At 46.4% G+C, this 12634-nt stretch overlaps 1 protein-coding gene across 1 annotated transcript; it reads right to left on the bottom strand.

Annotated features, from left to right (window-relative positions):
- Positions 1-541: 541 nt before the first annotated feature.
- On the bottom strand, positions 542-2249 carry LOC135824489 (uncharacterized). Its single transcript, XM_065337223.1, has 2 exons — positions 2051-2249; positions 542-1946 (listed from the first exon to the last, which is right to left on the bottom strand). Exons 1-2 carry the CDS (start codon positions 2073-2075, stop codon positions 892-894), a joined length of 1080 nt encoding a protein of 359 aa, XP_065193295.1. The 5' UTR covers positions 2076-2249; the 3' UTR covers positions 542-891.
- Between the last annotated feature and the right edge of the window lie 10385 nt (positions 2250-12634).

Below are 12634 nucleotides of genomic sequence, written 5' to 3'. Positions count from 1 at the left end.
AGTACATGTCCCGCTAGCTTCCAACCTACCACTGCGGTTACTTGCATCATACATGTGCATACAGATTGAGAGCATAGTCATGTACCACCTACACTGCACTGTATGCATGTTTCTTGACGGTGCAGCCCGTATGTACAGTAGTTTTCTGCGAGTCACGGTGGTGATTTTTCAGTAGCAGTAGATCGATTTTGCGTAGCAAACTGCGATGCGATACCAGATAAAATTCATCCCAATGCACAATGGCAATATACTGTAATTTCACCAATTTTCGGCGTACTTTTATTTTCGGTACATTCGGTGCATCTGTTTCATACCTAAAATGTCAATACACCGAACAAACACTAACACACATAATCCAATAGGGAACTGCTTCTCTGCACCTACAATTTCTGTTCGCCTAACCTGGCCTTTTGCCCTCATACCGAAAATATTGAGCACCGAAAATTTCTGAAATTAGAGTATGCGGGACATGTTCTGCCGTGTCCCATCTCGCTCTCACTCTCTATCCCTCATCTCTATGCTGCAACAATAAGTCCACTACTCGTTTTCCAGGATTCAACCTCTATTCCAGATTTGCATCTAAATCTGCATTACTATAAACAATGAGAATTTGAATAAATATCAAGCGAGGGGAGGTAGTTTTCAAATGGTGGGAACTGACATACAAAACAACTGGCTTTCGCAAGAAAAGGGCAGCGACAGCAGAAATACTCTGTCACCGATATACAAACTACACTCAGATGGAGAAAAGGATGACACGGACGGGTAGAAAAAGATGTAGACAGATACGCGCAGGCATACACAAGACATTCGCTCACATGTGCACACATTCACTCACACACACACACACGGAAAAAAAGAAAAATCAGCGAAAGCAGTAGGCAGGCACATTTACCTTCGAAGACTCGGTGAAACAGACGCCATATCTTCGTACATCTCGCCGTCCTCTGCTTCCATTGGTGCAGCTCCCATTTGCGAAGCTCCCATGGACGGCCCACCACCCATCTGTACAGTGGTCATTGCGTGAGCAGATTGCCGAAGAGCACTATTCACGCTCATGTCTTCGTAAGTCTCGCCAAACTCATCCTCCACCGCAGCTGCGGGAGCAGGCGCATGGTGATGTCTGGGTGAGGAGGGCGGCGGAACTCTTGAAGCACTCCCTGGCCGTGCACTAGCAACACCACTGCTACTCATGTCCTCATATGTCTCTTGTTCCCAATCGTCCGCCGACGAGACGGGGTGTGTGTGAGCAGACGGAGGGACAGGATGCGAATGACGCGCCGCAGCAGCAACACTTGCTACTCCACTGCTGCTCATGTCTTCATACGTCTCTTGCTCCCAGTCATCAGATGAAGAGACGGGGTGTGACTGGCGTGATACTACAGGCGATCCTACTGGTGCAATTGGTGGGTATGGATATGTACGCCCTACATCTAAATGAGGTTTACTAGAGACAGCACCTGGTACCTGAGGTGGTGGTGTTGGAGTCATTTGAGGCATTTGAGGCATTTTCGGCTGAGCGCGAGGGTTAGTAGGCCTGGACACGGAGCCTGCTCGAGAGTTGTTACGGGGCGGCAATGCAGGTAAATTGGGCCGCGAGGGATAGGACATAGATGATGAATGACGCTGTGGTAGACGGAGTCGGCAGGGCAAGCCAATACTGTCATGGTGATGGTAATGTGCCAGCAACTCCTCGATCGCGCAGAAAGAATTCTCACTGCCTTGTAAACAGAAACGCTCTGGTCCGCGTTTTTCCACTAGGTAATGGCCAAGTGATCCAGTACTTGGCAGAACCACTGACAACGCATAGCTCCCACCTTTACTCGACTCTCGGAGTATAAAAGATCCGGCTTCGCAGCCTTCCAGGAGTTGAGCTCCCTCAGAACGACTGATAAATGGATGATGCCACTGGTTGGTCGTGGCTCGAAGGTGATTAACGGCACTGCCTGAAATGAGCAAGGAAGATAAAGAAACATCGAAAGAACAAGAATATAGTTTACACCCTGATAAAACAAGAAAACAAAACTTTCGAGGGTTGTCGAATACGTACTGGCTCCGGCGCCGAACTGATTCATCTTTCATCCAGCCTCCTGTTTTTCTGCGCGGACTCCCAGCAGTCTAGCTCCCTCGGCACAACTACTGTAATGTAACGGCACTGCTTGCCATGCATGAGCCAAGAAAATGGATGAAAATCCCAAACAAGAAAACAGGTTGGAAACCTCGGCCTGAGGAAAGTGAAAGCCTGCAAAAAGCAAGATGTCGAGGCCGAGGATGTCCAAACTCCGGCGCCGAACAGGCGCATATCCGCGCAACATCCAGAGTCCAGGATCGCACTGACAGCATGCACTGGCATGCATGGGATCCCGGGATGCAGAGTGGAGACCCGGTACCCGTTCGCCCACAAGCGTTCGCGGTTCGTGGTTCGAGCCGCGAGGGAGGCCGAGCTCGCGGGAGGTCGAATGCATGACTGTACGATGTCTATACAAATGGCGTACAACTCCAACGCTTTTTTGCCATCACGTGGTGTCACATGATCACTCCCTGCTTCACTCAGTTCACTGGTCACCACTCACCAGGGACTCAGCAGGGAGTCGTCAAATATTTGACGACTCCCTGCTGGTCACCACTCACCAGTCACAGTTCAAATGCGACGGTTTCAAATAGGACACAGGTTGCAAACCGGAACGAACTCAATATTCACTTTCGTTTCTCTCTTGATATTTTGATTAGAAAACATATGTCACAGTGAGACTACGATGTGTTATAGACCACCCTTTTCATAATTCAGGTGATCTACGGATATTTCCCCTACAAAAAACTATACAGTCCATTCAACGGAAACTATTACTTGCCCGCTGGCTTTTGAAAGTCGGATTTGGGCCGAATTGTGGATCAAAAAACCCACTTTAAATCTCAAAAATCTGGGTTTTGGATCTGCTTCTCCATACATTTTGCCATGGCATACCTGTCCTAATTTTATAAAACCTGGCTGAATTTCTATTTCCCTGTTCTTGGACTTTTCTGGCCTCAAATGTGGCAACGAGTAATTGCACGGGTCACACTATGCAGGATGTACTGTTGTTTTCACGATATCTACAACTATGTGAGAGAGACACCAAAAAGTTAGGGTGCCAGTTTCCAATGAATGAGTTTGAGGGGATTATGGCTCATAATCCCCTCAAACGGGGTGATGTCATATCCACAGGAAATCCTGTGGATCCCCTCGGACGGTGGGTCGGACCCAGTCCTTCTACCAGCATAACCAAGAGAGCTAGCTCCCTTGGCTGCTGCTTGAATATGCAAGAATGGGCCTTCCAGATAGGGTCTAAAAAGGGGAAGTGGCTATAGTTGTCAAAAGAAAAGCATATTGGTGAAACAAAACTAGGGAAGTGGCAATCTTTCTATCAGCAACAAACAAGAGCATCTTAATTTGCAACATGCTACATGAACCGGGTGTGCCAAACACCGGCAACCATAGAGACACACCACACTCTCATATAGATACTGGTTATAAATAGACCGAGTAAGGAAGATAATCCAATAGCTTATGGAGAGTAAAAGAAATTAAGTCAATGACAACAAATGCTCGTCCAGCACACGAGTTGTCATAACTAGTTAGAAACATTGAACGAAATGACAAAGACGCATAGTAATGAGCATCGCCGTTCAATGCAAACTTCGGTTTCTAGTACAGTGTTTGGAAAATTCCTTCTTTCACAGACCTGAAAGATAAATCTTTGCAGCAGTTAGCCTACTACTAACTCAATGTCATTGGTTCTACGTGTATGTGTAGATGTACCCATTCACGCTCTACTGGTCTTGTCAAATTTGTTCCACACGATCACAAACAATCCATCTTATTTCGGATACTCTTACACCATTTGACTAAGCCATGGGACGGACGTCAGTGTCTGACAATTCTTCATTGTAGTCTTTGATTTGTAGGGAATAAATCGCCTCCACGCCGGTAGGTGACAGACGAACAGAGCACCTCAAATTATTTTCAAATAATTACAATATCTACTATTTCGTCGTCTTCACTTGATCGCTATCAGTATCGCTTTTCCCCACGGTCTTGTCAGCTACCAACAAGCAGCAGAGTTCATGAGGCTTCGTCTTGGGAGACAAACCAAAGAAAGTGTGTGACAATCCGCATTCGCCTAAGTCAAACCAATAAGTGGATCAAAACCTGGAGAGGCGACGAACAAACAACTATATCAGAACTACCAGTACTTCGCGTTCGGTGTTCCGTTCACAGTGCACTGTAGGTCATGCTGCATGCAGCGCTGCTGATCACCCGCAGAGTGTGGTCTATACAGGATATTATACCTCACTCCATATACACCCACACTCATAATCATATACCAGATCTCCCATGAAGTTTATAAATTTCCATATACACTGTTCAATACACCACTAAGGAGGTATATACACCACTGAGGAGGTATATACACCACTGAGGAAAACCATCAGAAAAAAACTCACTGAGGAGCTTTCTTTCTCTAAAAAGGAGTGTATGTAGCTTTCTTTCTCTAAAGCTATACCGTATATGTATCTAATATTGACTGAGTACGAGGTCAATATAGGAAATAAAAGCCGAGTAGAAGACCGAGGCGAAGCCGAGGTCTTTTACAAGGTTTTTATTTCCTATACTGACCAAGTACGAAGTCAATATTAGATTTATCACGACAAACAGTCCGTATTTCAAATTCCAGAACGATAACCTCATGAATCCCGGTTTTATGATTGCACAACCGTTGCACCACCAGTCACCACCTACTCATGCAGTGACAATGCTGCACTAGGCACCGTTCAACTGCGCAACCCCTAAGCAGTCAAATATAAGCAGTCAATATAGCCCTAAGGAGTGAAATATGCAGGAATATTTGACTGCTTAGGTATGGCAAAAATCTATGTGAGTCAATACTAAGGGAGTGATAATCTCTATTATAAGCACAGGTCTCCATTACTAGCACAGTCTCTAATACTAGCACACTGTGAGCACTTTTCGAAACATTATAAGCACATGAAGTTGATTGTTCCAACTAGGAACACACGCTTCTTGCCGAACTTGACACTTGACTGACTCACGACTGCCATCCGGAGCACACGAGGAGCACGTCGCACCTTCCACTCGGCAAACCTGCAAGAAAGCACCACTCCCACTTTGCCGAGTGGAAGGTGCGACGTGCTCCTCGTGTGCTCCGGATGGCAGTCGTGAGTCAGTCAAGTGTCAAGTTCGGCAAGAAGCGTGTGTTCCTAGTTGGAACAATCAACTTCATGACTATTACCGCCGAAGTCGCAACTTCTAAGTTCGTATTGTTGTCCCTCACGCGGACGTGCGACTAGTTGTTGGAGGTGACAGCGTTGCGAATAGCTATACTGGCTCTCAACGTCTGTTTTTATCACAACTCCATGAGCGACTCTGACTCACGCTGCTACCTGGAGCTTCACGAGGTGTTTGTCGCGCTGGAAACAAAGCGTCTCTGTAAGTTTGTATCCCTGGTGGTGGTTTGGCCTGGAGAGCAGTATATAAGTGGTGCTTTTCAGGCACAATCTTCCTCAGCCTACTCAAGCTCAACTGATGAGGGGTGAATTCCCCGAAACACCGTGTATTGAGCAGGGAGTGGTGCTTTCTTGCAGGTTTGCCGAGTGGAAGGTGCGACGTGCTCCTCGTGTGCTCCGGATGGCAGTCGTGAGTCAGTCAAGTGTCAAGTTCGGCAAGAAGCGTGTGTTCCTAGTTGGAACAATCAACTTCATGACTATTACCGCCGAAGTCGCAACTTCTAAGTTCGTATTATAAGCACAGTCTCTATTATTAGCACGGTCTGGGTGGAAATCAATGCTGCATGCATGATATCCAGCATGTATTTCTTCTTGCTCCGTATGGATGTATTGGTTGAAAAAATATAAACACGGTCTCCAATATAAGCGCGGTCTCCAATATAAGCACGGGGTACAGGGGTGTAGAAAAAATATAAGCACGGCGCTTATAATAGAGAATATACGGTATTCACTCCTTTTTAGGGAAAGAAAGCTATATTCACTCCTTTTTGCTCTTGAGCTTGCGCATGGAGAGGTATAAATATAACAAGGGACCGAGTGTATATCGAGATATATCGACCAGTTATAAAAACCTCGGCTTCGCCTCGGTTTTTATACTGGTCCATATTTCTCGATATACACTCGGTCCCTTGTTATAATATATACTTACAGTGTCCGCGAGGATTATTTTTCATAATCCCCGCGGCCGCGGCGCTGCGCGCCTTGGGGATTTGAAAAATAATCCCCTCGGAACCGTGCAATATCCTATACATACTCCGAGCCAAAATTTCATGGCTCTGCGATGACCAGAAGCGCCATACCAAGCAGGTGAGTTTTTGACGTGTTGCTTCGCACTGCGACTTGAGTTTTGTATGTATGTATGTATGTATGTATAACTCATAATCACAAGGTGATCGTAGAGGCATTAATCAGCGAGAGAATTGTGAATGATGTCTCTGAATCCAATTCTATCGTGTGCTGCATGAGAGAGAGCATGCAAGGAAAGACCCGTCCAACTTTTTATGTTAGAAATCCATGATGTTGCGGGCCTTCCTCTCGGTCGAGATCCAGGAGTTGATCCTTGCAGGAAGGGCTTGGAGAAAACGTCATGTCTCGTAACATGGCCAAACCACATCAACTTAAATTTCTTGACTTCGTTCGCTAGCCGCATCCTTGCTCCGATGATGTCATTGATTTCTTCCAGGATAGATTGGTTGGTACGCCGGTCGTGGTATGTTACTCCTAAGAGTCGGCGGAAGCATTTCATCTCGAAGGATGAAATTCTTCTCATTGATGAGGCAGATAATGTCCAAGATTGGCATCCGTATAAAACAGTCGCTAGCACAATAGACCTAACAAAACGAAATTTGGTAGGCAAAGAAAGTGATGGCGATTTCCAAATGAATTGAAGCTCAATGATCTTTTGCTTCCCTAGTGCTAAGCGTCTTCTTATCTCCACATCGGACTTGCCATCCGACGTGATTACGGCACCTAAGTATTTAAACTGGGATACCTCTTCAGGGCCTGCTCTAGACATTCAACACAGCCCGGTCAGAGTGTACCTGGCGCATGCAGGCCAGCCGGGTCAAGCCGGGTCAGCCTGATCATCCGGCAGAAAAACAACCAAAAAGCCTGCTCAAAACGCAGGAAAACAGAAAGGCGAATTTATTACCGGAAATCGGAAATTTTAGAGAACAAGGCGAACTATCGAAGTCCGCAAACGTAGAAGGTAAACGACATGAATGCAAAGCAGTTCCATTGGATTCTGATTTAACAATTTGAAAAAAAGGAATTATGTTTTCTAATTAGTGCTCCATTGTCCGAATCACCAGTCGGCTGAAAACTTGCAACTGTGTCAAAAGCTATAGCCAAAGTTACGCTTTTGACTGCCTGCCCCATCGACTTTGAATGTCCTGACTTCCTGCTCGCCGCTGGCCAGATCGCGCTCGAACCAGTTGACCCCAGTTGACCCTAGCCGAGTTTCTGTCGCTTGTAGACTGTAGTGTGTACGGTTACAAGATTTGCAACAGATGGGGTCCGCAAATCGTAAAATACCGGTATTTTTAGGAATCCATTGTCAGTTTGAGACATTCTTCAGCCGGGTCAGACTGGACCCGGTGTTATCTGTTCAGCCAGGTCGTGCAGTTCCCCAGCCGGGCGCGTGACCCGGCTGACCCGGCTCTCCAGCAGGCCCTGCTCTTCTATTCGCTCATTGCCTACTTGAATGCACCCCAGATCACCACCGCCCTCCGGCGCTGCCATTGACTTGGTCTTGGAAGCATTGATCTGCATGCCTAGTCTTGTTGCACTCGTATCCACGCGCTCGGTCAGGTCCATCAGCTCTTCCACAGACGATGCGATTAGATCTATATCATCCGCTTGAGTTTTACGACTTTCGAAAAATCAACTTCCTGTCGCAGGTAAACAGCGGCTCGCCTCTCGCCAATAAAGCACCGCATACCAATCAAAACTAATGGAAGCACACGCAAGGCTTATTGTTACTCTGTACTGGCCGTCGTGGAGCGATAGCAATTACCTAATTATTTCAGACCCAGAGTGAATTTGACGTGCACTCTAAAACGTGTCCGGTTTGGAGCCACCTCTGATTTGAACTTTTTTGGAGCGAAAAATTGGGCAACTTGGACAAAGGAGTGGCTCAGTTCGATTGACTCTGGCCCCAGAGCAAACTTCAACATGCCAGTTTCCTTCCACAAACATATTTCGAGTGAAAAATCAACGCTGATGATCGGTTTGGGTCTATACAAATTTGGCTGTCAAAGCGTTCCAGTATCGAACCGTCTACTCTACATAGTAGACCCAGGTGCTCGAAGTCTGTACATGGTATCCTAAGTTCGTACGCCCATAATGGCATGTTCTGTTATTGTATTCGACTCAAATATTTTATGGAGGGGACAGTGTGGTATGTTCTCCTCGCGTAGCAATTTTCAGGGATCTACGATAAGTAGAAGTCCCATACCACGCGAGTGGGTTTTCGAGTGTCCATACGAAATACAATTTTGGGTTACATATCATGCAAAAATCAACTTTGCCAAGACCGATTTCGAACGGACACAGCGTCAAACAGACCTTCACTCAATCATCAAGAGCCAGCTTAGAGTTGAGAATGGCCAGAGGAGAAGAATTTACAGAGAACCACCAATCCTTGCAGAAAGGTTGACACTCCTGGCATCTCAACCACTGTTTTCCCGCGGTTTTCACAGCGCAGCTGCAATTCTCTGAGCCGACTAAAAACAGCTTGCATTTCGGCGACAAACTACGCTTCTGCAAGAAATTCTGGTGGAGGCACATGCCAAACATATCCCTTCGGTACTTTCGTCGTTACCGAGTAATTGCAAGTTAGCAATTAGCAGAAATATGTGTGTATTTCGAGTCACCTCTGATCAGTACGGACTTAGAGGACCCTCTGCGACACCAAAATTTTATATGAAAAATCAGCGAACTCCAGAGAAACAGATCGGATCGAAAGATGGCCTGGTTCAATCGAGCCTGGCTTCAGAACAAACTTGGACAAGATACCTCCCATCCACGAGCAGGATTCTGGCAAGTGATCATTGCTAGTGTGAGTTTCAGCTCGGCAAACACACACTGTGAAAGTGTACGGACTTCGAGCACCTGGGTCTACTACAGGACAAAAAAAAAACTCTGACATCATGCTGATTCATAGCAAACGAACACAAGCACTGCATGCAGTCAAGCAAATTTCGGAATATTGAAGGCGAAGTCAGACGAGGAAACTCGAAATGACGGCGAGATAGAGCACCTGAATGACATCAGCGAACGAAACTCATGATCAGAGGTAGCCAGTGGCAGGCTGCGCAGCTCAGCGAAGGAAGGTTCCTCTTTAGCCTAGTTCACATTCGACGCAACGCCGACGGTACGGGACGTAAGGGCTTGTCGGAAGAGCTGGGGTGATGAGCTGTAAAATCCTGTACGATTCGTACGACACGACATGCAGCAGTCGTTGCGACGTTCAACGTCGAACGGCGCGAGTCATAAGGCACGGTCCGTGACGGGGTGACTTTCGGACCTATTTTCTCGTTTTTCGGGACTTCTTTTCAATTCTTTCCCCTTGAAAGAAGCGGAACCAAGTTCACAATACCAGTTTTCATGAAGACCAAAAAATTAGCCCTGAAAGTTGTGGCATTCAAATAATAGCCCCAGGAAATGATAGAATAGTTCGTCTGTCACGCTTCTGAACTATCCCTAAATACAATAAGTGACACGAGATCTTATGTTGCTAAAATTCAACTCCAGTCGTGCTTAGGCTCCGGCGGATTATGCTCGCAAAATCAAGGAATTATGCTTTCATGGATTCTCGCATTGTGCTCGTAAAATCCTCATATTATGCTTTGGCACCCGGGGATTCACTTTGTTGTACTTATGGAGCCTCTAAGTTCGGGAAATTGTGCCTTTTTTTCGTACTTGCAAGTTGCAAGTGACCATACGTACAACAAAAATAATACATGTGCATGAGTATCCCCATACCAAGGTGTCCATGCATGTACATGTATGAGGTCAACATGGAAAAGAGAAAACAATACTTCTTCTATTCATTACTTGATTTCTTTTGTACTTCAGTAAAAATATTATTTCATTGCCAAATGTTACCTTTGAAAATTATCATGTTCAACTGTCTTCGTAATCATCATACGCGTCCAGCCGTTGTCACCCTGGGCCTCACCCTGCGAATAATCAGCTCATCTCTCCCGTAGCGCCACTTCTCCTTCCATCATGACCGAACATCAACTATACATCAATTTAGAGCAATATCCGTAGCCTGCAGTCATATCGCTGCTAAAATCCAGACTGGTCATGACTTCGTAACATGCATAATGTACAAATGTACTTCAGAAGTAATGTACATGTACATGTACACGGAGTTTTGCGGACTTGTCGCCTTTATGTGCTATGCGTAATTCAATCTGATCTAGAATTTGCATTTCAATCGTTCTTACCCTGCTTATCTGCAAAAGACCGTGAGCGCCTATTTGCTGTTCACCGTCGTGCGATCCGAGCTGCCTGTGGTGCCCATTACTGTGCTGACGTGGACCCCCTTTACCACTCTCTTAAGCTATGTCCTCTGGACCACCGTTTCTTACAGTTGTTCATTAAATTTATCTTTCAGTGTAAAGTAGCTCACCCGGTTGCCAGTTTAGATTCTCTATTTTGTAGGCACAGTACACCTGCTTACATCACTCGCGGCTCTTCTGCAAAATAATCTTTCGTTATGCCGATATAAGACTGCATGCGGGTATCGCTCATTGTCTAGTAGGATTGCTTTACTTTGGAATGCTCTGCCCTTTGAAATGAAGTCTTGCAATACGTCTTCTGCATTTAACGCCCATCTTGCCTGCCTTCTTAATGACGGGCCACAATGTACCCGGTTAAAACAGCTCCTTTTTGAAAATGTTTTCATTGAGTGATGTGTCGCTTTGTTTTGCTATTATTGGTGCTTTTCTCCAATGTCATGCAGTCGTATTTATTCAGCTTTTATTTCTTGTGTGCTTGCATACTGGTATTAGTTTAGCCCACAACCTGCGATAAAATGATCAGCTGTAGCACCTACTCCACTTTTATGTTCGGATCTTCCGTTGTACATTGTACTGTTGAGATGGTGCCCAACTGACTCAACGTCCCCCGCGGGAGCTGCGCTCTACCGCCACTTCACCTGCTTCGGACTAGAGCAGCTTGTGAATACCCCAACGCACACAACACCTGCAGGGACCCAGTCGTGCTTAGACCTTCTCTTCGTCAACAACCCCCAGCTTGCAACGGATATTAACACGACTTGCGCTCTTGGATCCTCGGATCATCTGACCGTGTCATGTCGGTTCGAGCTCTCACAATCGCCTGGCCAACATCTGCAGCAAGCACCACGCAAACATTTCCCTTACCGCTATCGTCATGTCCCCTCTCACTGCTGGGACTCTCTTAATTCCGATCTCTCTCATTGTGACTGGTCATTTCTACGCCCAGGCAACTCCCCAACTGTTGACGACGCAGTCGATCGATTTTCAATCGTCCTGGAACAAACCTTCCAGCACCACCTCGCTGATTTTTCCACCCATTCTTGTCGGTCAAACACACGCACATCGTCTGTGACATCCAATCCACCCTGGGTGTCGACTGCCCTCGTATCTGCGTTGAAACGTAAACGAGACCTCTTCAGTGTCAGCCGAAAATTTCCAACACCTGTCAATATGGAGGCCTACCGAGTTCAACGCAACTTTGTCAAATATTTATCCCGTGAAACCTACCGCTCTTACATCAGCTCCCTCTCTGCAACAATCTCATCACCCAATCGTCCTTCTCTCTATCAGTTCATTCGCACCCAGCGTCCCAGTGTCTCTGGCGCCCCAATCCAGTGCTTGATTGATCCTGATGGCAACCGTCAGTCTGAGGCAAAGTCCATTGCGGACACTCTGAACAAACAGTTTGTCTCTCCCGGCCTTCCCGACGATCCGAACTGGGTTATCCCGCCCCTGCACCCAGCTCCAGAGCTGCGCGCTCCACTTCTGGAGGTCTTTACAACAACTGGTGTGGTCCGCAAACAACTGAAACGTCTTAAGAGCTGCAAGTCTCCTGGAAAAGACGGTATTCCAAATGAAGTCCTTAAACTGCTGGTGCCTTCCTTGTCGTATCCCCTGTGCTTGCTCTTCAACTTGTCATATCGTGCAGGAGTCTTCCCATCTGCGTGGAAATCTGCTATTGTTGTCCCGATATTTAAGAAAGCACAACGCTCCCAAGCTGTTAATTACAGGCCCATCTCCCTCCTACCAACTATATCCAAGGTCTGTGAACGCATCTTCTATGAATCTCTCTGCCACCATGTCACCCCTGCCCTCTCCTCTGCACAATCCGGCTTCTGTCGTGGCGACTCAACTACTTTGCAATTGACACGCTTAATCCAGGATATTTACGGACATCGTAACCTGAAGAAGCATGTAGGTCTTGTCTTTTTTGATCTGTCAAAAGCGTTCGATACAGTCTGGCATCTAGGCCTACTTGCTAAGCTTGAGTCCATTTTTCTAGTACGTGGTACAGCTCTGCAGTGGCTGTCGTCATATTT

Source organism: Sycon ciliatum, chromosome 9 (assembly GCF_964019385.1).
Source record: "Sycon ciliatum chromosome 9, ocSycCili1.1, whole genome shotgun sequence".
Taxonomy (NCBI): domain Eukaryota; kingdom Metazoa; phylum Porifera; class Calcarea; order Leucosolenida; family Sycettidae; genus Sycon; species Sycon ciliatum.
The sequence above is the reverse complement of the archived record's forward strand: the minus strand, read 5'-3'. Positions and strand labels throughout refer to the sequence as shown.